Source organism: Poecilia reticulata, linkage group LG18 (assembly GCF_000633615.1).
Source record: "Poecilia reticulata strain Guanapo linkage group LG18, Guppy_female_1.0+MT, whole genome shotgun sequence".
NCBI classification, from domain to species: Eukaryota; Metazoa; Chordata; class Actinopteri; order Cyprinodontiformes; family Poeciliidae; genus Poecilia; species Poecilia reticulata.
The window spans coordinates 18,855,096-18,881,494 of NC_024348.1; the positions used below are offsets into that span (position 1 = coordinate 18,855,096).

A 26,399-nucleotide genomic window follows, 5' to 3' on the forward strand; every position below is an offset into this window, starting at 1 on the left:
TATATATATGTGTGTGTGTGTGTGTGGGGGGGTGCGCGTGTGTGTGTGTGTTATTAATTACCCATAAGGATTTATTTTAAAAAACGATATGTGTCTTTGGTAATAAATTGGAATTACAGCTTTAAAGAATTACTTGTTTTGCTCTACAAGTTGTCAATAAGAAAATTGATTAGGATTGCTGTATAAGTGAAGACAGGCATAGTTTAGACATGGGGATGTAGCTCAGTGGTAGAGCGCATGCTTCGCATGTATGAGGTCCTGGGTTCAATCCCCAGCATCTCCAGGTTTTGAGCTTTGACTTTCTCAAGTTTCCAGCAGAACCCAGGGATGATAATAGTCTTTAGCTACTTTAAAATTCCTGTGGTTTGACCCTGAAGTATGAAATGTGTCGCATGTGGGATGTAAAAATGATAATTTAGCCTCGTATGCCCTGAAGCAGCAGAGAGGTCCATCCTAGGAACAGCAGACCTCGACTCAAGTTACTGTCATTTAGTGGACGGTTTTCTTAAATCTGGTCAGAATTTGAGTGGCAGACATCAGCAAATCAGATAAAAAGTTTCCAGGGCACCAGGAGCAGCTAAAGTTTCTTGAAATTATGGAGTAGTCTGGGTTCGGGCACCTCTTCAATGTTGAATGGGTGCCTGTCAAACAGGAGCGGTGGCCCTAATAATCAAAACATGGGACCAGAGCTGCTTAGAGTCTCTTAAATCGTTTTGATCATGTGATGATTTCATGTGTAGTTAATGCAAAACATGAAGAGAAAATGGAGAGAGCAAGACCTATTTTAGGCAGAATGTAGCTGAAAAGATTTTCACAAATAACTAAAGTGAAGAATTATTCCATCCAAATTGATTTAGTAAAACTAATAATATACTATTTATCTAACTCAGCACAAAGAATGCCTTATGATCTAACCGAGATATAATCCTTCTGAGGTTCACTGAAGAGAAGACATGGCTCAGAGGAACCATGTCGACCTCCTGGGCTGCGTTCGGGTTTGTTACTTCCAGCAGGGGATGTAGCTCAGTGGTAGAGCGCATGCTTTGCATGTATGAGGTCCTGGGTTCAATCCCCAGCATCTCCAGCTTTTTAACGCATAAAATCTCACATACTGTTAAATCTGCAGCTCTGGGAAAAATTAAGAGACCACTTAAAATGATCAGTTTCTCTGATTTTACTCTTTATAGGTAAATGTTTGAGTAAATTGAACATTGTTCTTTTATTCTATGAACTACTGAAAACATGTCTCCGAAATTCCAAGTAAAAATGTAGTATTTATTTGCAGAAAATGAGAAATGGTCAAAACAAAAAAAGTTCAGAAATCAATATTTGGTGGAATAACCAGGTTTTCAATGAGGCTCAATGCAGTGGGCTCTTAGTTTTTCCAGAGCTGTATTTATTGTATTTTTTGTTAAATGACAACAGTTTTAGAGACTTACAGACTTACTTCATGAGTAATTAATCCAAACCTTAAATTAATAAATTGGGAAAAGTGAAGTGTAGAATCTAATGATGGCATATACAAAGTATTACTTTTTACAAGCTGTTATAGTTTCGTCCGTTCTTGAGATCAAGTTGATAAATCTAAATAAAAAGTTTAACAATTTTAATGACTCAAAGCAACTAATCAGTGAGAATCATTCTTTCCTACGATTGAACTATTAAATCTTTTGGACAAAATAATTACATTAAACTCAATTTGGAGCTTTAAAATCTAAAGTGAACTGGGTCTCTGTGACGACATGATTGTGATGTACTGCAATGAAATGGGTTGATTTGCTGTGAATTAGGATCAAACTGGATTCTTTAGAGTTGGATAAAACTGATTGTATCTGTTAGTCTTCCAAAGTGCCAGGAGATAACACTCGTTAGCTCATTAAAATCGTATTGAATGGCCCACAGTGGCCCATTCACACATCAACACTTGGCATTCATGAGCTGACAAGCTAAAGTCTGTCATGAATATTTGCATCCACGTATTTGACTCCTCCAGATAATGTCCGAATAATGTCGGGCAGGGTGCAAATTATGCTGTGACAATCAATGAGGGGCGGTGGGTAGAAGGAAGGATGCACTTACCTAAAAAGTGTGGAAGTAAATCTTCCCTAAGACAGGTCTGTATTTCAGCAAACTGAAGTATTACGAACAATATAATCTTCGTCTAAAATCTACAAAATTCAACTAACAATAGGTCTTCAGAATATTTATTTTTATTAGCTTTTTTTATTAGAAGTGTTTTTCTTGGCCTTCATACAAAGGAAACTATGTTCAACATCCACTGATGTGATAAACGCCTAACTCTTTACCATTGTTTGAACCAGATCCTATGAATCTTACGCCATCTTGTCAGCGTAACATAATTTAGCTTAATAATAATTTTCTAATATTTATGAAACAACCAATTAATAACTTGTCACTTGTAATTCATTTTAAACATCAAGGACAACGAGTCAATGCTTTCCAGTTTCAGACTAACAAAGTGACTTTGGGTTAAAGGGAGTTTAATTTGAAATAAAGTCTACAACTAGATAATAAAACGAAGCGCAATAGATCTAGGTTGAAACATCATAAATCTGCGGTAATACAAGAGAGATAAAGCAGATGAAAGGATAGAGGAAATTAGATATTTTACCGCAAAGTACAAGGGAGGAGGGGGGAGACGTAGCGGCAAAGAGCTATCCTGAAAACAGGAGGAGGTGGAGGAGGAGAAAGTAATTAGACAGCTGGAGAGGAGAGAGGGAATCTGCTGTGGCTTGATGGAGAATTGCGCACGCTGTGAAGTGGGGTTTGATTGAAGAAAAAGTGAAAATCATGAGAGAAAATCGCATTGGCTCAGTCCACACACTCATACGGCACTTTGACATCTCAAGCCCAGAGACAGAGATGGGGAACATGTGCAAAAAGAGATAGTCATGAGTCATGTGTGGAGGACACACATATGAGATGCGTGTAACGCGACGAAAAAAAAACATACGGCAGAAGTGACTGTGAGTCAGTGCTGTGGCTTTGAGAGGAGTGAGAATGAGAGGAAAAGGATGAAAGAGGGAAAAGAAGGAGAGAGGATTAGAGGTGATATAATGTGCTAACAATTCGCTTCTGTGGAGGGACACATCCAGGAATCGCCTGAAGAGTGCCAGCTTAAAATTTACCCAAGATGTGACTGCTTCTGCTTAACGCTAAGAGGTTTTAGGCAAAGCTTTCAAAGAAATACCACAAGCCCCCACGTTAATTGCTGTAATAAAGTAGACGCACTGGTGATTACCACTGCTTTCATAAAATGTGATTACCTTCATTTTAAATATGGCGCCAAATTCCTTAGGATCAGCAATCCACACAAACTGCAGACGTAAGATTACACATTTTCTTTGGAAAAAACGTCAGGGTGAAATAGCACTCTGGATTTTAAGATCATTCATTCATCATTTCTCCTAAATTTACAAAACTTAATTGAGGGAAATATGGTCAGAAAATGAAACTAAGGAAAATCTGACTAAATGTCTTTATGGAATAATTATAAAACTAGAAATGTTGCGTCTTTGAAGACATTAAAAGGCCTCCTCAGTTCTGATCGTGGTAAAGAAATTCTAGCTTTTTACATTTTGACACTATAGTGTCAAGTTGCTGCCCCTTGTGGGACGTTACAAAAAATGCCAACATGCTGATCACACTTCAAGGTGTGAATGGTTGTGAAGCTCCCTGAGTAAAAGACTAAAGACTGCAGTGTTGGTGTTTGATAGGTGAGAGCAGGGGAAATCTCTGCGATTAGAAACCTTTATCTCCTGGTAAACGTGTTTACTCTCCAGCCTATTGCAAAAGATGGTGCCATTCTGTTCATATGTGAACAAGTCTAGACCAGAATAGCTCTGACCTGTTGCTCCTTGTTTGTCTTGGATATTCACATCTCTTCTCACATTGTAAAAACAAGCTTCAATGTACTTTATCGGGACCTGAGAACCTGATTTATAATGAGGTGAAAGGGAAGTGTGACTATTCAAAATCTAAAAAAATGTGGCTCTGCAATTGTATTTAACTCCAAATACTCTGATGCATCTAAATAGAATCCAGTTCAAACCAACTTCAGAAGTTACCAAAGTTAAAAAAATACTTTTAAATCATAAATGCCATAATTAATCTGTCACTTTGTAAACAATCAGAAATGGGATCCAGCACAGAGAGCCTGCTTTGCTTGGATGGCATCCTGGGTTTAACCCCCAGCTAAGCTTCTCATTAAACATGTTTAAGAAATAGACAGGCTAAAAGCAAAAATATTCAGAAATTGTCAAATATCTTTTTTTTTTTAAATCCTTAAAAAACAGTAATCTGGTACAAGCAGGCAGATTGAAGTTTGAAAATAAAGGGTAAGCAGCATAACAATATTCTCACTGTCTTCTTTTATGTTGTCAATGTCAATTACTGCCACCTACTGGCAGAGACAGGTATTAGGAAGTTATGACTGAGGTTTCAGCAGGAGGGGATGTAGCTCAGTGGTAGAGCGCATGCTTCGCATGTATGAGGTCCTGGGTTCAATCCCCAGCATCTCCAACTCCCTGGCCAGAAAGTCAAACTTTAGCTGCAGCTGTTAATCCACTACCCAACATGCATCTGCTGCTCATTTTAACCACAAATCTAAATTTAGACGATGCTTACTCTGAACACGAATGTCGGATTAAACAGTTAAGAGTCGCAGCGTTAAAAGCCGTTATGAATGCTGCGACATGCGTTTTATAAACGCCAGCTCATTTATGCTGAAAGATCAAACAAAATTAGGAAAAGGAGCAATTTATATGGGATTAAATGTCATTTGTAAATGCATCATTCATAGGAAGCAGCTGCTGTTTACTTTAGAGTTTACAAACACTATAAATATTAAAAGCCTTAACAGCAGGGAATGTTTAAGAAAAAAAAAAAAAGAGTAATCTTTCTCTGACTGTGGATGTAATGACTCTACATTTTTTATTTATTGCTGTTCCCAGAATTTAGATGTTTAATGCTGTTTGGAAATGACAGACGAATCTCAGCATTATCTGTGTAGCGGCAGGAAGCTGGAGCTGAGAAGAGACGACGGGTTGTGAGCCAGCACTGGGAGCGCCCGAACACAGCTGAGCCGGTCCCTTCGAGTTCCTGTTGTCTTAGTGCTGACTGTTTACCTTCCAGCTAAAACCAAACAAGTTCATTCATGTGAGACTGATGGGTGCATTGATGGAGAGCTGATCCACAAACAACACATAATGTAAAGACAGCCCGTGTTGGAGGGTCCGTAAATAGACCAAAGAGTGTGCTTTTGAATTTGGATTAGAGGCACATGCATCTGTGGGCTAAATGTAAATGAAGCTGTTATGAAAATGACACGTATCTGACAGAGTGCTGATTTGAAAAAGCTGTTTTGAATAAGCATTTTCCCAAATACAATATGAGGAGGAGGAAGTGAGTTAGTTAGCCGGCTGAAATGGATGAATCTCTGAACGACAACACAATGGGCTTACGATTTCTTTCTGTTTCAGATCATCAAACAGATTATGATACGTGACAAATATAGCCCAAACAAATACAAATGATCTGTTCCAATTATGCTTTTATACATGATCGGGAATTAAAAGAACTGTACAAAACACTTTGACTCTTTGTAAATAAAAAACCAACTGATCCCCCTACACGTAATAACTGGTTGTTGAAAACAAGTCGCCACACATGGAGAAGCAGCATCTATTTTCACTGCTCCTCAATTCTGAAACAAACTTCCAGAAAACTGTGAAACCGCTGAAACATTGAGTTCCTCTAAATCAAGGCTAAAAGCCCATTTTTGCCACAAATTGCCTGTTGCTGACGTGCATTATTCAAACAAACTTGCCGTAGAATTATTTGGCATATCAAGTGTCTGGTGGCTGATTTCCTCAGGAAAACTTTTGCAGAAAACAAGATGGGCTTTCGCTGTGTGTCAGAGTTCATAACGTTAAGGCTGATTTTTGCAGAAACTATCAATTCAAATGAAAGCTATAATTAAAATATTAAGAAAAACAAAAACACCTCACAATGCATCAAGTCTCCTGCTAAATCGCCGTCTGCTTCGGAGGAAAACAAACCAACAATGATCCACGAAGAAAATCAGACTAGTGGTGATTTTAGATAATTGTTAAGACCAAACGATCTGCTTCACCAAGAAAATTCGGGCTGGAATGAAACTCATTAATCATTTAAGCTTGCCCCCGTTCCCAAGGCCACACAGTGCTCTCTGGAGACAATCCGACAAAAGAAATTTATTGCTGTTGTTGCCCCGGAAAGTGTTCCTGTCAGTGTGACGGCGTTGCTGTGGACGTCCTCCAGCCCAGACAGTGACTCGTGCAAAGATTCGTAACGTCAACATTCGACCAGAGTTCATCGTTTTTCAGTCTGCAGTCAGGAATGTCGGCCTTCAAGGGTAAGATCTGCAGAATCTTTTTCATGCAGGATTTATTTATCTGTTTTATGCTCTGCACTTCGTCTCAAATTAAAACTCCAGCTCATTGTATAATTAAGATTTATTGGCAATTTAAATAAATGTCACATGTTTTGTCTTCTAAAAGATTCACCACACATTTTTAAAATGCCTTTTCTTTCCAGCTGGCGTCATTCTTGGGTTTTATCTGAGATGAATTCAGATTCCTTTTCAGAAGAAAGAACAAACTGCAAACTTCCCATAACTGCCATCATGTTTCTAATTTTCACATTAAAAGTCATAAATTAATCTTATAAGTTTAGATCATTGAACATGCACAAGGAAAACAATCATATCTATAAATTGGAACCTGTTAACTTCCAACAGTGCATCTGGACAAGATCCCTTAGCAACAGTCAAGAAAGAATATTTCCAATAAAGACATATATGTATGAATGTATATATGCACTTAAATGTGGTTTCATAAAAAATCCCAGCATCGCACCAGAAAAAAAAACGCATGTAAACTCCACATTACCCAGAGTCCATCTCCATTTTCCACTTCAGTTATTTCAAATAAAATTTATTTATTTGACTGAGTAAAAGAACTCAGCAATTCTAATGTAAATATTCTGATACAATAAATAGAAACGTGTGCTGATTTAAGTCGCAGGAGAATTGTGATTTCTGTTTTGCTTCTACTCTCTTGATGCTCCCAAACAACGCTGTTGCTAGTTATAGCAACAGAAAGGTTTAATGGGAAGAAGTGGGACAAAGGAACACCCATTTCTGTCAGATGTTATGTAAAAAGCCGAGATGCAGACAGCAAGTTTTACAGCGTTGCGTAACTGATCAAACTGTGTCAGGCAGGAAAAACATCACAACATCGTTAGTGTGATGGTTTTCATCATGTAAAAGTTTGGGGCAAAACAAACTTCCAGTAAGCTCAACGATTTCCTCATTTCATGACGCACTCGATTAAAAAATTCTGTTTTCCTTCCCTTGAAAATATTTCCAAGTCAATAAAGCAGAACAGAAGGGCGATGGTTACGTGAAACAACGGGAAAAATAATTGGATGGTAAAATATCCCTCCAACTTTGATAATATCAGCTTTGCCAAAACTGCAAAAAACATTAGTGATGCAACATTATGAATGAGTTCAAACAGAAGTGAGTGTGAACGGGAGGGGTTTGGATACGTTTACAGCTAGCAGCGCCAGTTAGCAACATTTAAACAACTCGTCTTGCCTATTTTCAAACATTATCAGTTGAAAATCCTCCTCTATGTGTTGTACCTTCAGTCATTGTGGCTTCAGGTGAGTGGGAGTCCAGGCTCCAGTCATTCGTTCCAACAATCTGAACAACCAGGAGCCGCCTGAGTGGCACCAGGTCAGCTTCTTTCAGCCCGCTCTCCAAATGATGAATCAGGCTGCGCCCCGGCTGGCTGGTCACCACGGTGACCTGAGAAAACACAGAGACGAACCGATTAAAAGCAACTTCTTTAGAAACAAATCAAACTAGATATGTTGTGAAAACATTCAAACAAACAAACAAAAAAGAAACTCCACATATAATTTTTTCCCTATATTAAAAATAAAAGAAATCTTGGACATTTTACAACATCAACTGGATCAAAATTATTAAGATTATTATGAGTTTAAAGAAGTGCAAGGTACAAGATAACCAAAACATTATTAACCACTTCAGCTCAAACACTCTGGATATTATTAGACATGTGTGATGGGTTACCTAAACCAAGTCAAACAGTTAAAATGAACTCTACTAGATACGAAAGTAATAAATGTGAACTCTAAAATTAAAGAAGAAAACAAAGAAAACTCCAAAACACCTTCATGCTTGTTCCTAAAGTGGAAAAGTTTTTGTTTGTTTTTATGCCAGAAAGTGAGAAATGGGTCGTCAGTCTTTTTAAACGAAACGAGTAAATATCTGGTTTCACCAAAATCATGCGTGTGGATAAAAAACTTGTATTGTCTTAGTAGATTAGCGACAGGCGTGCAGACACTCATGCACAGGGTTATTATGCCTCTGCGTCTGGTAATAGGAGCTATTCATATCGGCTGATGTTGGGAACAGAGCGTCCCAGTGTGTCATCCACAAACCGCTGCGTCTGGAGTCTGTAGAGCATTAAAGTTTAACAAGCACAGATGCGACTGGTTCTTTTAATCCCAAATTTGACAATCTGGAGTTTTAGCAACTTGTAAGAACATCTACACAAACATCATCACAATCAAGAGCTTTGAGTTAAGCAGCGCTTCTAATGCTTTATTGATGCAGTGTGCTACAGGGCTTGATGTATGATGATAGTTTTACTCTGTAGTTAGAAGAGTTTTGGCCGTTTACACCCGGGCAAATGTCTGAAAGTCAGCTACTGTGTGTCTTCTGTTCTGCTGACTGACCAACCCGTCCACCAGGTCACGTCTGTATGTGAGCGGTTAACAACAGTCGCCACACGGTTCCCAAAATAGTCACTTTCTTGCTATTTTTAGCACCTTTTCAGACAAAAAATAAAAAATAAATCAGAATGTCAAGCTTTCTAAAGATTGGCGATCAGCCAAAAAACTACAATCAGTGCCCCTCTTGCAATTATTACATTGAAACTATGCACGGTGTGGAAATTTGATTTGTATTGAAAGTGTTACATGCTCCAATAGCAACAGTGGGGATGTAGCTCAGTGGTAGAGCACATGCTTTGCATGTATGAGGTCCTGGGTTCAATCCCCAGCGTCTCCAACTCCCTTTCCTCAGAGATCTGCAGTTATACGCCATCTTAAAGCACAAATCATGACCTGCAGAGCTGGATTGGAAAGTACAAATCTGAAACTAAATGTAGTTTAATTCAAGAGACTGAAAATCTAATGACATGTTTGCTGGAGGGAGATGGAGAGTTTTCCCTTTCCTCAATTTTGTTGGATAAAATCAGTTTCACTTCCAGTCCTTATCAAAGAAGGGTAAGAAAAAAAACAGGATGATGTTGAGCTGGAGCAAAGTTTGTTTCAGATAGATCAACATCTTCAGCCTTCAGGACAGAGCCGATAGTTTCAGCTCTAAAAGTTAAGTGCAGCAAAGTTTCTTTCTAAGATTTTACTGACTCTTCTTTTTTTGTTGAACTTGTGATTTTTCCAAACGTATGATTCATTGACTGGTTTTCCTCCGCTGATCTGAGAAATTAAAGCTAGCCAGCAGTACGCTCAGAGTTCAATAAATCCCCTGCAAAAACTTTGCTAGACACCTGGCCTTTTCCAGAAAGTCTCCGGTTCAGAGGAAAAAGAAAAAAAAAGACTAAAAGAGCCTTTATGTACCTCCACAGATGCGTTGCTGGAGGCCTGGTTGCCTGTGCTGGTGTGTCTGATATACTGCTTAAACTGCTGCATACTGTCCAGCACCGCCTGTCGCAGCAGATCGCCTCCTTTGGCTGCACTTTTGATGCAACTTTCACCTGGAACAGACCTCAGCTCCTCCACGCAGGAATGCAGCCTGGCCAAATTTCCACGGACCTGCTGTAAGCAGAAAAAACAGCCGGGTTGAATGCGAGTGGACAGACAGAGAGGCATGACAACATGCTTTTGTGATGTTCTCTAACCACAAATGGCAGCAGACACTCTGGCTGCCTGCTGATGGCGTAGAGGCTGAGGAGGGGTATCCTGCAGGGTCCATCCAGGCTGCAGGCCAGCGACAGGAAGTTGTCCAAGGCATCACAAAGCACGGAGCAAGTGTCTGACCAACCGGGGGGCAATGCCTCCACGATCAGGACCCTCGCTGCTTGACGGGGGAACGAGGAGGACCAAAAGACCAAACTCCCCGTACTGGAAGAACTGGGTTGCCTCTTCCTGCTGTCCATGGGCTCCTGGAAGACAATGTGCACAACACACCAAAAAAAAATAAAAAGTGACTTTAAAACAAAACCAAATCCTTTACCTAAAAAAATAGAAAACTAATGTGTGCATTTAAGGAGAGCACAACATGAATTAAATTTGTTGGATATTTGCAACTGCATAAAGAATAGCAGAAATATAATTAGTTTTAGTCCAGAGCACGGTTACATTTGTTGCAATAGTTGACAGGGAGCAGTTTTGTCCTTTCAATTGGAATGATTTCATGTTTGTTTCATCATGTTGCCTTAAATTTGTCCCTGAGACTCCATGGCAACATTTGCTTGTTAGAGTTTAAACACATAAAAAAACAAATTCACACCAAGCGGAATAAAGTGGCCAGGTGAGGTAGTGAGCCGGTGATAAACTCTGGAAGAAGAATAACTCAAGGTAGTTTACTTTTTGTTACCAGGCTGTGTCATCATCGGTTAGGAACATGTCCAACAAAACACTTGAGCGATCAAGCTGAAAATAACTGACAGATAATATTCTCCACAAAGACTGAGCTCCCACCATCTGTCTTCGACTCAATCCCTGTAACAAACTGAACCACCCATGACGACCACATCAAACACCTTTCACCCTCACACCTTCCACTTGCGTCATCTTTTTTTCTTTTTCTTCTTACTCTTCTGTGAAGAAAAAGTAATCATCAATCTGAGATGTATGGTCTCTGCAGGCAGATGTTGGTTGAAGTGGATTTTTCTTTTCTTTTTTCTTTTTTTTTAACGGGTATTATTGCATTTCACAGGCTGGAAAAAGGTGAGAAAATTTCACAGTAGAGCACAATAAATACATGTCTGTTTTCTTATTTTATACTTATAAGTAGGCATGCTAAAATCACTCAGTCGGTGGCTGGGGTTTTTGGTCCAATTACTCGATTCGTGATTGCATTAATAGCTGCATCATCGCCTCAAAAATAGGTTTTTATTTGCTGTCGCCAGCTGCAGTTTCACATTCTTTCATTTGAGGTCTGATAAACCCGGTTTTAACTAACTGACTACAAATACAAGCGCATTTAAATCCAAGTATTCAGTTATGTGATGTTTATTATTATTATTGCTGCCTGTAGTTGACATCAAACCGGACTTAATAAGGTTTATGCTTAACTAACGCATACAAAATTTGGTTTCCATCAAAAATTGGAAATTATATTTGTCTTGATTTCATCATTAAAAAATAAGGCAATATAAATGCCTCTTTTTTTCCAAGGCAGAATATTTGCTGTTGCTGCTTTTAACGGTACAATGTCATATTATTAACATTGTACCCTTACAATGTCAATATGTACAGTAGGTGGACAATAGTTACCTTTTGGCTGAGTAAAAGCTCTATTTAAAACACAGAACTACTAACAAAGGCAGAGATCGTTTGTTAATTTTAATATCTAGAAAACCTTTAGGGTAAAGTCGTTTTTTTGTGTTTCCTGGTAACTTTAAACTGTTTTTTGTGTTAACTGAAGGAATAAATTATTTTAGTCTACTTTCAGACAAAATTATTTTGACGTAAGTTTAGTTTTTCTATTGTACCTAGTGAATGCAGCTATTTTCTACATTAAATTAAGAATTTCTATCAAAATAAAGCGCACACACACAAAAAAAACAATGCCTACAATTAAAATGTATAAACATTATAAGCTATATCTTATTATTAAAATCAGGTTAGATATTGGCTTAGCTATTTTCTTTCTCTCGCTTTAGCATTAGCTTAAACTAACTTGTATAAACTTACTTCTCCTTTATCTTGTAAAATGAAGAACTGCTAAATGAGCTACAGCTAAACACTTTATATGTGGACAGCACCAAAAACAAATGTTAGCAACTAAATCGGAAAGTTTTAACTGCTAAATTAAACCTAGAATCTGCCTGCCTAGATAGCGTGCTAACATTTGCTAGCGCTAACGCTATGCTAACTAGCTTCATCAGCTAACATCCGCTTGTAATATATTTAAAAATCTCTTTACCTCTCATTTGGTTCTCTCCATAGCAGTACTAAACTAACCTTTGCGTTATATCCCGTTCTTTACGACTGAAATATAATGCTTGAGCCAGTAAAAAGAAATCTAGAGAGTTATGTGGGTAGGGATTGCTTAGGGATCAAACTTTTCATACATTTACCATAAACAATATACAGCAGAAAACTTTGAAAGAGTTTATATCTACAATATCTATATCTCTAAATAAAAACATAATTGCAAAGTTTAATCAAATTGATAGCAGAGATATTTTATTTACATGTAAAAATAAAAACGAAACAATTTGGTTCAAAGGATTGGCAACTTTATTTGGATAAGAACTACAGATGTGGCAATTTAAAAATTGCATGCTGAAGAACTATTTAATAAAATTGATTGATTTGTTTGAAAAGGAGGAAACTTGAGAGCATTTTTTTTTTACATTTTCCTAAAACAAAAACTCACAATGCCTTATTATAAGTAAGATGGGGAAAGGAATTGAGATGGCAATACTCAGTGCTTCAATATTAGCTAAAACAATTCTGGTTGCGATGAGAACATTGTTTGCATAGAGAACAGCAATCACTGGAACCACTATATGAATAACTTAGCAATCTCAAACTAACTTAGAATCAGTTAATACACATATACATTTAACAAAAAAATCCAAATAACTGTAAAGACTTAAATTAAGCACTAAAGTGAGGGGATGTGTTTATTTCCCTTTAAATGGTGAAATAACACCCCAAGAAAACCTTACCTTGTCCTCTTTGTCGATGTCAAACAGTTTATTCTGCTGTCTAACTCTTGCTTGGTGTCATTTATTGGGTTGGATCATTTTGGATTGAAGAACCAGACATACCAAGTTCACCAAGTTGGTCACTCAAACCCAGGGCCCTGACTGGTGTTTGGAAGAACCAGAAGCAACCACAACAGCCTGGCACGTCCTCATCATGCCTGTCCCTAGCTTGGTCCCACACTGCTGTGGCTTCCCAAACCTCAATTAGTCAATTTGTTTATGCTTTTCTCTCTCTTGTACGAACAGCTCACCCTGCCTGATCCCACAAGGACTTACGGTGGTTGAGGTCTGCAAGCAGGACGTTGCGTCTGATCATTGCATCTCTCCACAATGACACTAATTCCAATCAAGATAAGACTTGGCTTTCCAGAAAGGGAGATTTCAACCGCCTTCATCAAACTGCCTCCACCAGAAGCTGTTTGGCATTCACAGAGAGGATTTGGCAAGTCTATCCATGGGTGCAACCTACATACTCAACACTGTTGCTCAGCCCACAAATGTGGCACCGTTTAAGAGGAGATAAAGACGCTTTCCAACTGCTTGGTTACAATAAAGGGGAAAAAAAAGATACACGTTTCTTTACTATTAATAGCAAGTGCAGTTGTTAGATCATTGTTTCAGACAGCTTAACGAGATACTGTGAGGCTAATTCATTGGATGAGATGTTGACTTAGCAGTTCACTTCTGTGAGGCTTCAGATTTAACTCCCAGTCTATTGCATCTAAAAGTTTTGGAAGCTGTCACTCCATCAAAAAAGTTTACACCAATATGTTACACCAATATATGACATGTTGATTTGCAAATAAAAATAATTTCTGTAGCTTTTTAGAGCAAGGCGTTGTGGAAAAAAAAAGTGCTTTTGAATCTTATTCTGCCCCACATCCATCTGTTTGGTTTCTTTCATCTTTTCAGATGAATGGAGGGAAAAGATCAATGAGAGGCCAGTCACTGCAGCAGACTAAGAGAGCAATATGGAAATCTGTTCCTGATAGTTGACCTACTTGACTGAAGTGCTTTCTACTCCTCACAGCTGCCGAATATGTGTGAGAGATGGAGACCTTACAATCTGCTTGCGGAATCACAATCTAACCAGTGTCAGTGAGGAAAAACTCAACTTTACTGATGACTATGAGTGGGTATGAAGGGATTTTGTAATCGAAGTGCTGCATGGTCGCAGACCCTCTGAACGCAGTTTGTGCTTTGTTGGGGTTAATGAAGTTGTCATAAAGAAATGTGGAACATAAACATCTGTTTTTGGGAGATAACTCTCCGCACCTGGCAGAAACCATTTCCCGATGTTCCTTTTTACCCACTGGTGCTGATTTGAATGTAAGCCCTGTGCATTTCTGCACGAGTGTGTGTGTGTGTGTGTGTGTGTGTGTGTGGGTGTGTAGGTGTGTGTGTGTATGTGTGTGTGCGTGCGTGTGTGTGTGTGTGTGTGTGTGTGTGTGTGCGTGTGTGTGTGTGCGTGTGTGTGTGTGTGTGGTTTCTCAAAGGCACTGGCAGTTCTCCATAATGCACCCCCCTCTCTTGATTTCTTCCTTTTCCTCATCAGAAGTCCTCATCGTGCCTCTGCCTCTCACAGGTTTCCTCTTTCTTTCATTCACCCGCCTCTCTCAGAACCTTCCTGTCAGACCGCGATGCTCTATTTTTATCTCTAACGTACATATCAGGCACACGATTCTTGGCAGGATATGCGGCCTTTACTCCTTGGATTTCCACTGAAACGAACGGGGAACATTCAGTCTCAAATTCAAGGCCTCTGTAAAAGGGATTAAGTGCTGCAATATGACTGGAGCTTAATCATTCTTACACACCGACACACTTTTGCAAACTCACACTCAAATAATGAAATGCACTTGTGGATGTGCTTTCTAATTTAGTTGTGACAAACACATACTTCTGGGTCAAAGGGAGCTTTACAAGAGTGAACTAATCCGTCGTTTCTTTCTGATTGACTTTGGGGGATTGGTGGAAACTTTGCCCAGTAGTTTGAGTGATTATTTTGCGCACCAGTTGCTTTATTCCACCTCATCTTCTAGAGTTCCAGCACTCCTTTCAATATTACTTCTGGTTAAGTTTTAAAAACTTAGGAGATTTAGAAGAAAATAATTTCAAGTCAAACTTGTTTTTTTCTTCTTCTGCCTTGAGAGGTTTTGGTTCAGTTCCTTAGGATTTGAAAAAGGGCAAGAAATTTGAAAATCCCTGAGTTTATCCTGGTAGTTTTGACTAAAGAAAGTCAGTGGGAAGCTGATGAAAGACAAAAACGTGGTTTTGGATCTTTTTATACAGAGTTGGTTTACTCCTCATTTCAGTATTGAATCTTTTCACCATCAATTTTCAAAAATGATTCCCCAATCTGACCTACTTTATAACAAAATTAGAAAAATATGTAAGTGTTTCAAAACAAAATGTAAAGAAAAATAATCAAAATGGACAGAAATAACCACCTTTTTGATCTGTTTCTTTTCATTGCATTGTCAAAAGGAAAGCAGGAGACAGGTGAGTGTTCCCAGTCATTTCTGGATTCAGACCAATGATGGCTGACAGTAAGAACAAAAAAACAAACACTTTATATGTACAAAATATGCAAAAGCAGTGGGGGTAAGACTTTGTTCTGTCTGTGAGTGTTTAAATAACTCCTGTTGTAACAAATGTGTGTATATTTTCAATATAGAGATTAATTCTTTGCGTTTCAAAACTAATCTTGGTGGGAAAATGAGTTCCTGGAATGTTTTTTGCTCGTGTTTCTGGAAGACAAAGCCAGATATGTTTATTGTGATTTAAAGCTGCTCCTGTGCTTAAAGCTGCTATTTTCCACTGAGGTAGATAAAAGTTTATATTCTACACGTCATTCTTTTTATTCACCCTTAAAAACAATGACTTCAGACTACATTGATGTTGTTTTCTTGTTTGTTTAGCGAGAGAAGTTTTTTTTAATTTATGATAAACTTTTAACTTTTTAGTTTGAATTGATTCAAGGGAATTTAAAATCTGTTGTGATTTTGTTTAGGCAAAAAAACATCCAGTCTGTACTGACAAAGTAAAACACAAAGAATACTATATATGCCGTATTCATCAAAAGCTACACAGATCCTTCAAAGACATGACAAGACTTGGTGCAAAACAAAAACATCCTTTGTTTTCTCACCTTTAGAAGCGAGTAAGACTCATTTTTCAATACATAGCAACATAAGAAGCAGCGTGTCAACGGGCTGAGATAAAAAAAAGGGGAATCTCAAAGTGTACAGCATGCATTTGAAGTCTAAGAAATCAAATATATTACGCTGCCAAAGAAAAGTCGGGCCAGTGGTCAAAGATTAAATGTTTGATCTTTAGTCAAAGTCGCCTATGATCTAGATTAAACAGAGCATTCAAACAAAATTTATCTTCTCTCTAAAGTAGGACTCAAAAAATAAATCTTCAGTGGTCAGCAAGATTTGTGTTGATCTAATTATTCCCCTCTACTGGCAGTTTGTTGCTGGAAAACACAAGCCAAAATCTGGTGGCCTTGTGTTTGACTTTGAGACATTTGAGACAGGTATTTCTTCCCTGTCGAGTCCCTGGTTATTCTCCAGGAAAAGTCCTTGGTTGCTAAGGCAACGGCTCAGGAAAACTGAATTCCACAACAGTTTCTCTTTGGCTACTGCTGACAAGTTCTTAACTCGGAAATAAAGAGGCTCTTGGGAATCGAAGTACACGACTTTAATGCCGAGCTACTCCAGAGTGACCAGCAGCAGACAGAAGTGGGTTGTTTATTTCCAAGTGACAGCCAGACTTTCCAACAGCCAGCAAGTAAAAGTAACTGCAGTCCAAACCACTCGACTGAGGAATAAGAGGACCAGGCACAACAATGTCAACAAGATGTCAGCAACTCCATGGCTGAGAAATCAAGTAAAGGAAGCCAGGTGGAAATCAGAGCACAACACCAGAGCATAAACCATACTAATATGGTCAATACTTTAAATGTAGCTAATGAAAATGTGAAATAAATGCTGCTTGCAAACCAAGTTACCTTATCAGAGGCGTGCATGGCACTCAGTTCTTTGAAAAATGTAATCTGTCAAGAAGGTCACGTATAAAATAGTGTTTAGGGTCTAATAATGAAATTACAAAAGGTTTATGTGAAATTGTGAAATTGGTTTTAAACAATTAATCTTTGAATATAGTCATGCTGTAAATGTGTTAAAGGCGAGAACAAAGTTTTGATATGAAGAACTTATTTTGAAATGCCGTAACTCTACAACAGAAACGAATCAATCCCAAAATAATATGTGACTTGAAGCTTTGAATCCTTTTAAGTCTGTTGAAATGTGTGAAAACAGTTTAAAACATGTTCTTTGATTGGTGGATGATGATTCATACTAGTAGCAAATAATACTGACTGCAGACCAGATGTAAACAGACTGATATATCCCATTAATAATAATAATAATAATAATAATAATAATAATAATAATAATAATAATAATAATAATAATAATAATAATAATAATAATAATAATAATAATAATAATAATAATATGACTTTCTGCCATTTTCAAACCTTGAACAGGATGTTCATTATGACCTGCTAATGTCTTTCTACTACTTTGTCTCTATTAAGTACCACATTATATGCTGCAGGCATCATCACATTTCCTACAGCTCTACGTACCCTCAGAGTTTTAAGATTAATGACAGCATTAGCACAGAATGTGAAGAGATTATAGAACTTACATCTGGTGCTCTTAGAAATGTAGAAACATTTTAAATGTTTTTTTGGCCCGTTTTTTTTTTAAAATATGAAATGACTACAGTTCTTCAGATGTACCAGCACTCTCCCAATGTCTAACTGATGACCTAGTGTCGCCCACAGGTCAATGAATGCTGGTTAGAAACAATTCAGAATCCACCAAGACTCAAGCTTTTAACAAACCTTCAGCCCAAAATCAAATCCCTCAATGTTTGCATTCAGATGAGAACACTGTAGCTGTTTGCCCATTGCTTGCCTTTACAACTTAGAATATTATACAAACTGTCTAGCATGGTGGTGGTAGCATCATGATGGTGGACAGTCTCCAGATTCTTTGATGTAATCGACTCAAGACGGTTGTAATTCAAATTTGATTCAATTCAAATTCAAAAATACTTTATTGATCACAAAGGGAAATTAAATGCTGTTGTATAAAATATATTGATTCAAAGTCTTCAAAGAGTTACTGTAGATAGTGATTGCTGTTGACAGGAAAGATCTCCTGTAGCGATCTGTATTACAGCGAGTCTGAAGAAGCCTCTGACTAAAGACACTCTGTTTTCCCAAGACAGTCTCGTGAAGAGGATGGTCAGGGTTGATTTTATGAAAACTCCTTCTTTGAATCATCAGGTTCAAACAGCCGTCCCCTGAACAGAACCAACCAGATTACTTAACCAGATTGTTGAGCCTTTTTAAATCCCTGGTTCTGATGCTGCTGCATGATGACAGCAGAAGAGATCTCAACAACAGACTTATAGAAGACCTACAGCCTCCACTTCTTCTTCCATAATGGAAAAAGGGTTTCATCTAACCCTTCTTCTCCTCAAATCTACAAAAAATCTACAAAAACTATCTCTTAACTGGTTTTGTAATGGCTAAAGCAGGCTAACATGAAGCTATTGGAATGGTCTTCCAAGAGCGTTTAGTCTAGCCCTTTTGAATTCATAGCCTATGCTTACAGGCTGGAGCTGAACCAGGAAAGCAACCAGGCTAAGGGAACTCCACCCATTCTGCCAAGAAGAGTTGTTAATACTCAGACAAATTTGTGCCAGATGCTTGTTGATGGTTGCAAAAGCGTGTGATTAAATTTGAACTGAAGAGGAGACAGAATGTACCAAATAAAAAGTGTGTGCGCGCGTGTGTGTTTGTTTAATTGGTGTTCCATGGAGAATTTTGATCCTTTGTGGCATACCAAAAATCTCCATCGGCCTTAAACCTCTGCTTCCCTCCAATGGTTTTTAAAATAATTGAAGTTGTTTCATTGGATTATGATTAAATTAAATTAGTGTGACATTTATGTTCATGATGAGTGTATGCACACTTCTTATTTCAGCTGTTGAGAAGACAGAGCTACAATTAGCTTTCACAAATTTGATAAAGCAAATGGATATTAGTGGCTACATTTATTGTGCTCTTCCAGCTCTTGCAAACTCAACATGTAGCCATCAACCACCATTCACCCACCACCAGATTTAATTAACTGCTACATATCAATTTGCAATCTTATTAAGACGATGAAGTACTGAGAACATTTCCACTTTCAGATCGAAAGCAAACGGAGAGCTCTCGCTGGTCTGCAGCCAGAAAACATTTTTTCTTCTCTTAATATGTAGATGACGGGAATTATTGATATTACTACCTTTTAATTTCCCATTTAAGATGCTGGAGTCAGGCAGATTTACTTTGATTAAACTGCAGCATCATCAAGGGACGTCTCCTGTTTCATCATGGTTTGGTTGCTGTTTCTCCTTCCTTCCAAAGGGAGGTTTCTCTCAGCCGTAGGAGAAAGAAAAGGATTGTCTCCAGAACAAAGGAAGCTCCTGATGGTCTTGTGATTGCGGCTTCATCAATAAGTCAGTGTTCATAATGCACCAACTGAACACGAATCCCTGAGGGCAGCAGACCTCAAGAGCATACATGACTCATCTTCGGCAGAACATGATTATCTCCTGGGTAAGTGGTGTCAGTTGCATGATGTGATTCAACTTGGTTCATCCTTTGTCCTTGCTGTGGCCCCATTAACTAACAGAATACATCTTTGTGACAGGTTGTGTGATCAAAAAGGAGTTTTTGGACATTTTAATGCTCCTGATGTCATTTCACACATTTTACATCCACCTTATTTGAAAGGGTAATCCTACCACTTGAACTTTTTACCATTTTGTTACGTTATAACCATAGATTTCAATGTATTTTACTGGGATTTAATGTGACACACTAACACCAAGTAGTTAACTCTGAGGTGGAAGGTTTTAAATATAGAAGACTTGAAAGTGTGTTCCCAAGTATTTTGCTGCCTCTGACTTGGCACCAACTCTCTTCTGAGGTTAGAGGGTTCCTACAGAATGATACTGCCACCACCATGTTTCTCTGCCGAGATAGCATGGTCAGTGTAATGTTAAGAGTTAAATATCCTCAATAGTTTTTGCATGAACAGTTCTGGTCATCTCCTTCCACCAATTTGTTGAATCTCCCACAAGATCTTTGGGCAAACTCATATGGCTTTCTTTCATATGTACCATACATATGTACTTCTACAATTTTTGCACAAGTGGTACTAAAATGTTACAGAAACAAACCATTTGTAATGTTATATAACTTCACTTTACGCAATGCAATTGCCTACTCTGAGTTGATATAGATTGCCTTACCTCGGCATGCCAAATGCTTGGAGTGACTCCAAATGACATACTTTCTTAGTAAGACTTATTTTACCAATTAGAAACAGTTAAAGAGTTGAACTTTCACCCACACATAGTCAAATGATCTCTAAACATGGACAAAAACCACATATATTCAGCTTTCACAAGTAAGCACTACACTGAGTTAGGTTATCATAAAATATTAAGAAAATACGTTTAAGTTAAGTTTAAGGGCTAATTAAGCTGGAAAAGAGTTTGATATTGATGCAAAATCTGAAATAAAAGCACAAGAGCCGAATTTGGTGAAATGTGGTGAATATTTCACCAAATATTTCAGAGTATCACCAAATAAATTGATGCAATTTGCTTTTTATTTGAACATGTGCCTTGAATTCAAGACTGCCTCATGCTGGTGGAAGAAGATCGAAAGGTATGATTTGATCCCAGACGTTTTTGCAGATGTAAAACCAAACAGTGTCACTGCTGATCTCGTGTTGCAGATGCGGGAAACAAAGGACACAGCTCCTCTTTGTGCCCTGCATCACCATATGTGATGCTGAGATGTCAGAAAGCGCCTCCTGGTTGTCTCCTTTGTGTGGCTCCGTACAGTAACAGGACTGCATGGCTCATCTCCTCCAACAATTCGCCCTGTTGTTGCTCTTATCTCCTTGTGCCGCTGTCAGAGAAGGGACAAGCTGCAGCAGAGGGAGCAGCTTCACCCAGCTGAAATGGACTGACATGCCAATGCCTTTAAGCCAGGAGGATTTGTTTGCCTTGTTTTCTTTCTAGAGGCTTTTGCTGTTAGTTGCTGACTAGCTGCAAATCAGAACCTGAAATCAATTGATTGATGGAGTTAAAGGTCTGTTTTGGCCTTGACGACTAAATCGCCGCCCTCACTTCTTAATCAAGCTTAGAACTGATAAGAACTGTTGATCAAAGTCCATGAAGACGTCAATGAAGCAGAACATGGTTTGCGATTGTAAACATGTTTTCTCCTTGCTGTCACTGATCTGATCCCTCCTCGTGTTTCTGTCGTCTCCAGGCTGCAGGGTGAGCCAGTCAGAGGTGGACAGAGTACCCACAAAATGCCCTCAATACGAGTAACAATACTTCAACATGTATTTTTTACTTAAGAAAAAGTAATAAGTAGCCATCCAAGAAATTACTCAAGTGAGAGTAAAAAACAGTATTTGGTAAAAAGGTCACTCCAGTGAGTGCCTGATCAAAACATCAGTCATTTAAATATTTAAGAATTACGTCATCAGATGGACCAAGATATACAGTATGTGGAAATGTTTGTATTTTAAGGAGCAAATTTTAAAATAATTCATAATTACTGTTGTCAGGTCCTCCTGATGCCCTCACCAGTTTGATTTTTGTCGTTCATTGTGCTTTTTTTTTTTTCCTCACTTCTCAATGATTCTGTCTCTTCCCTGTTATTGAGTCCAAAGCCTTTCACTTTCTCAGAAGAATCTTTAGAGAAACTGTAGAAAAGCCATTTTTTAATCTGGAAAGACTCATTTGGCACAGAGGATGACAAGCTTTTCCAGTTTCTTAACCATTTTTTGCAGCTCCTTCAGATGTAGACGTGGATATTTCTGACATTTCTCTCGCATTACTTGAGCCAGATGTTAGTTGTGCTGTTTTGTAGTTCCAATTAGAACAAGCAGATGTTCTGAGATGAACAGCGTCACTTCTGATCAGGAACGGAGGAGGAGCTAATTGTGGAGAGGCTTCAATCATATTTGAAAACAGTTTAGAAAGTGATTTAGAAAATCAGGCATACACACTACCACATAACCAAGACCTGTCAGTTTTCCATGGATGTGAAAAGCTTTACAGCATCTCTGCTGTATGTAAAAGTGAAGCTGTCAGGCTGCCACAGCTGGAACCAGATTCAACCTGCTCATATCTGGTGATTTCTCTCCTGAAAAGGAAGGTGTGCATTTTGAAGGGAGCTGCTCCTCCTGTCCCGGAAAGATTAGATGAAGCAAAAGGAACTCAAATTTAACATGTTATGGTCCTTCCTTTACCTCACCGCCAGTCTCCTCCAGGCACATGACGAGTCCCTGAATTTATTTCTGCAGCTGACAGTTTTTTTTATAGCCACGTTGGTTTTGAAGAAGGAGCTTCAAGGTGTTTCTCTTCCTTCCCCCACCAAATGAATGAGTTCCTTTCATGACTCAAATGTTGGCACTCAAATGTTGCAGCCTCACATTTTGGTTAATAGACCATGAATAATTTGCACAATTTTGAGACCAGAAATACCTTATCATGAAATTCTCTGTGTGAGTGTGTGTTTATGTGGTTTATATATAAGTGGGTTTGAGAGAATGAAATTGGTTTGCTTTGGATCTGATTTGTCCACGTGCTTTGGATTCTCATCCTGCTGAAAGACACATTTTCAAACTTTTTAACACTTTTTCTGTTGGTGACGGTAGGATAAAAAAAACTTTTTGTTTCCTCACATCACTCACAAACATCTGGTTTGCATGTAGACGGCATATAATGGCTGCTGTGAGGACTTACTTGGAGTTCTTTAGTAATGGATTTAGGCAATGATGTGTTCCCTTTTCTTTCCCATTTTGAAGGGAAATGGGGCTCTGTGCCATTCTGTAATTATAACCTTGGAAAACAGGAGGTTATGGGTTAGTGATAAAAAAAATCTGACATTCTGAAAAATAAAGATAGAGAAGTCATTATCCTAAGCAACAACAACTGGTATCCAAAATTCACTTTCACTTTTTAATCTAAAAATTGTGGCAATTTTTATTATAGTGCAAATTAACATAGGAGTTTTATTCTCAAATTGTCTTGAGAATAAAATATATATATATAACTAGCCCCTATCAAGTACAAACGTATTATAGACTCTTTTCCGTAAGTCAATAAGTTCATTCAGTTACTTGTGAATATTTTTTTTTGCCCATACCCTCTACCTTTATATAATTTCTTTGTTCGCTAAATGCTACCTAAGTGGTTAAACAACACAATAACAGTATTTTTTTATGTATCTTTTAATTCCTTTTTATCTTAGCGTCTTTTTTATTTACTTTGCTTTTGTACAAAAACATTTTACCCGCTTTGCTCAGCGTTAGTCTTGAGTTACTCTGGTTTAAAGTGGCTGACACTGAAAGGCGCAGGGCTCAGCAATCTTCAGGACAATTTGTGCAACTTTCTTCTTTGCTGCCTCGAGCCTTTCAACCACTCAAAATGTCTTTGTTTCCACTCCATCATCTGCTCCTTTCCTCTAAGCTCAAATGGTTCGCTGAATCAAGGTGCTCTGAAAATTTCTCTGGCATGTTGGGCTCTTCATCCTAATCCTGTGACTTGTTGTCATGGAAATACGGCTCTCCAAATGGCTGCCCTCACATTCAATCCTCCTCACAAGACGCATGAATGATGGAGTTCGGGCTTTTTTTTTTTTCCTTTGAGGAAGTTCAGCAGGTGGATTTAAGCAATCGCACACTCTTTCTTTAGGAGTGGAAAACAAATGAAAAGCAAAAGAAAAGAGAAGGGAGACGGTAATACAGAACATGGGTTGTTGATTTCCCAAGGCAGCATTCAATTTTAAAGATTTGCCTAATTGCTTTGGACTCAAAATTGCTGCAAAACCAGGTTAGTTGCTGAAGAAGAGCTAAAGCTATCTCTTTCTTTTTATATCTTACTGCTGTGAATAAGTGGCTGCACAGTGATGCAGTTGAACGTGGAGTTTGCATGTTTTCCCGTGGTTTTCTCCGGGTACTCCAGCTTCCTGCCACAGTTCAAAGACTTCAATATAAGTGAATTAGATTTACTTTTCTTCAGTTATGCGTCCTTATATAAAAGTCGTTCAGGTTTTCAATATTTTTTTGCATTTTCTGCAGTGTTTTTAACTTCACATTTGTGGGATTTGTCATTGTTTTGTTTGGAGTAGCAGTCCAAGACTAAGCCAGCAACCAGAGGAGTTAATACAATCAATGACATGTGCTTGTTTTCAGGTCGGCACTGCAGAACCCATTTTCCCAAACCAGGCGCCACAGAGACACTTCCTTCCTCCAGACTGTCTCTGATGAACACAGTGAACGCCTCAGTCAGAGTACTCAGACATAAAAATAAACATTTTTGCACTGCCAAGCCAAACATAATTTTCTTTCTTTATAGATAAATGAAAATGAACTACAAATACATCTGCATATTGTTCCTTCATCCTTTTTTAGCTCTCCTAAAGTGATTTATTTATAAAGCAGAAAACAGAAGTCAGATTTGTCACGTGTGCACGCAGTCTTGGCCAGTAAAACTAATTCAGTTTTTATTTACGTTTTACTTCATGAATGAAGAACTGTAGATTTGCTAATAAAAATCATAACAAGTGAGAAATATAAAACTTGCTGCATTTAACAAAGATGTGGAGCTGACATCACAAAGCACAGAACAATACACACATATCTGCACACAGAAAGTGGATCGAATGGTAATTTTTGACTCAAATATATTTATTGCTTTCAACAACAAGTTATTGTCAACAGAGCAGCAGGACAACCTAATCAGGCTATGCTCTTCATTAGTCGTAGGCAGCACTAAAAAAAATAAAAAGGGCAATATGAAATTATGGGAGAGAAAAATGTCAAACACATTATTCCTAACTTCAAAGCTTCAGCTTGAATTTGAACCAGACAGGGCAGTAGTTCTTTTTTTATCTACTTCTACTTCCTGGTTCTTCAGCCAATCGCAGTTGAGTGACCCAGGTTGCCATAGATTCCTAGCTTTCGCTCCTTTTACTACCAACAAGCCTGTCTCTCTACACCCTCTTCTCCAACAGGACTGACCTCCTCATTCAGTATCATCAAGGCTTAAAAGCAGGGAGTTTCCACCACAGAAGGGCTACCCTACGTTGCCTGGAGACAAAATTGATTAACAGAAAACTCATTTGGGGAGCAGATGCTCATTCCTCCCTTGACCTTATGCACAGTTCACCCATAACACACGTCAGATTACAGATTACAGATTACAGAATAGGTGTAACCATAAAGCATGGCTTAATGAAGTAACCTACAAAACCAAAACCAGTGGTGAATGTCTTCTTCGATTTGCTCTTCAAAGATGTTATCCTTGTGGTATTATTGTTCTTGCGTTAATGGAAGTAGCAAAAAAAAAACAAACACAATTTTGTTCCATTTGTTTAATCAGGATAAACCTCGCGGCTAAACCTTAGACCATCTCCTAAATCATAACTTAATAATAAAAGCTACTTCCAGTTCGGAATGATCCAGAAATCCTGCTGGAAATGATTTTGCATAACAAGAAGATATTATTAGGATGATTTGAATATACAGCCTGCAACAACATGATTACAAGAGGAGCATTTCTGAATAATTCATTCCTCTTTATTGGGTCCCATATATTACCGACATTACTAGGAGAACCCAGAATCCATTTTCTATCATCTAGTTGCAACAGAGATAATTTCATCACCATTGAGACGGATGTTTATATGAGGTTTAAATTATGGCTACTCCAGGCTGCCATTCCATGTTAAATTACACTATTTATCATCTCATTGCTTCATTCGCTCCCAAACGTTTGAATGGTGGAGTCACAGCTCCATTACCATGCTCTTGATTAGCAGTGGATGAAGTACGCATTAATGGACTTCATTATTTTCAGTTTTCGCTGTTGTTCAAACGTTTCAGGTCTCAGTTGTCATAGAAACAGGAGAAAAAAAAAAGAAAGGATAAAATCACTTGATTGGACATTTAGTTTTTCCAGTCATTAATGGAGAACTAATTTGGTTCTTCATCTTAATCATAAATCATGGATGTCTCTCTGTGTGTGTGAGTGTAATTTTTCAACCGGCAGAGTGAGACCAAACTTGAACATCATTTACAGTGAAAGACCAGAGAGACCAGAGCAGCACTGTAAGAGAACTGGTGTCTGTTTAAATGATTGTAACCAAAATACAGTTCAGTTTGTGAAACTTTCAGCAGC

At 38.2% G+C, this 26,399-nt stretch overlaps 1 protein-coding gene, 1 long non-coding RNA gene and 4 other non-coding genes across 12 annotated transcripts in view; 5 read left to right on the plus strand and 1 right to left on the minus strand.

The window, feature by feature from the left end:
- Positions 1-13,096, minus strand: part of m1ap (meiosis 1 associated protein) — a 74,844-nt gene extending 61,748 nt beyond the window's left edge. For 4 of the 6 annotated variants that reach the window (XR_536175.1, XM_008435950.1, XM_008435951.2 and 1 more), the window contains exons 1-4: positions 12,304-12,414; positions 10,014-10,277; positions 9,733-9,930; positions 7,708-7,873 (exon numbers count right to left, since the gene is read on the minus strand). Coding sequence is in view for 5 of the 6 variants with exons in the window: in XM_008435950.1 (XP_008434172.1) it covers positions 7,708-7,873; positions 9,733-9,930; positions 10,014-10,271 (622 nt within the window). In the remaining variant the exon portion in view is untranslated. Of the gene's footprint in view, positions 1-7,707; positions 7,874-9,732; positions 9,931-10,013; positions 10,278-12,033; positions 12,148-12,303; positions 12,415-13,016 lie in introns of those variants that run through there. The other 2 variants (XM_008435949.2, XM_008435947.2) reach the window with 2 other exon arrangements.
- On the plus strand, positions 212-283 carry trnaa-cgc (transfer RNA alanine (anticodon CGC)). The gene has a single exon. It is a non-coding gene; the product is annotated as a tRNA-Ala (tRNA).
- trnaa-ugc (transfer RNA alanine (anticodon UGC)) lies at positions 1,013-1,084 on the plus strand. Its single transcript has one exon. It is a non-coding gene; the product is annotated as a tRNA-Ala (tRNA).
- Positions 4,471-4,542, plus strand: trnaa-cgc (transfer RNA alanine (anticodon CGC)). Its single transcript has one exon. It is a non-coding gene; the product is annotated as a tRNA-Ala (tRNA).
- Positions 9,092-9,163, plus strand: trnaa-ugc (transfer RNA alanine (anticodon UGC)). The gene has a single exon. It is a non-coding gene; the product is annotated as a tRNA-Ala (tRNA).
- On the plus strand, positions 10,641-24,503 carry LOC103480772 (uncharacterized). 2 transcript variants are annotated; one of them, XR_536174.1, is made up of 4 exons: positions 10,641-10,692; positions 14,086-14,187; positions 19,552-19,743; positions 24,413-24,503. It is a non-coding gene; the product is annotated as an uncharacterized LOC103480772 (long non-coding RNA). The 2 variants fall into 2 exon arrangements; XR_536173.1 differs by lacking the exon at positions 19,552-19,743.
- The last annotated feature ends 1,896 nt before the right edge of the window (positions 24,504-26,399 follow it).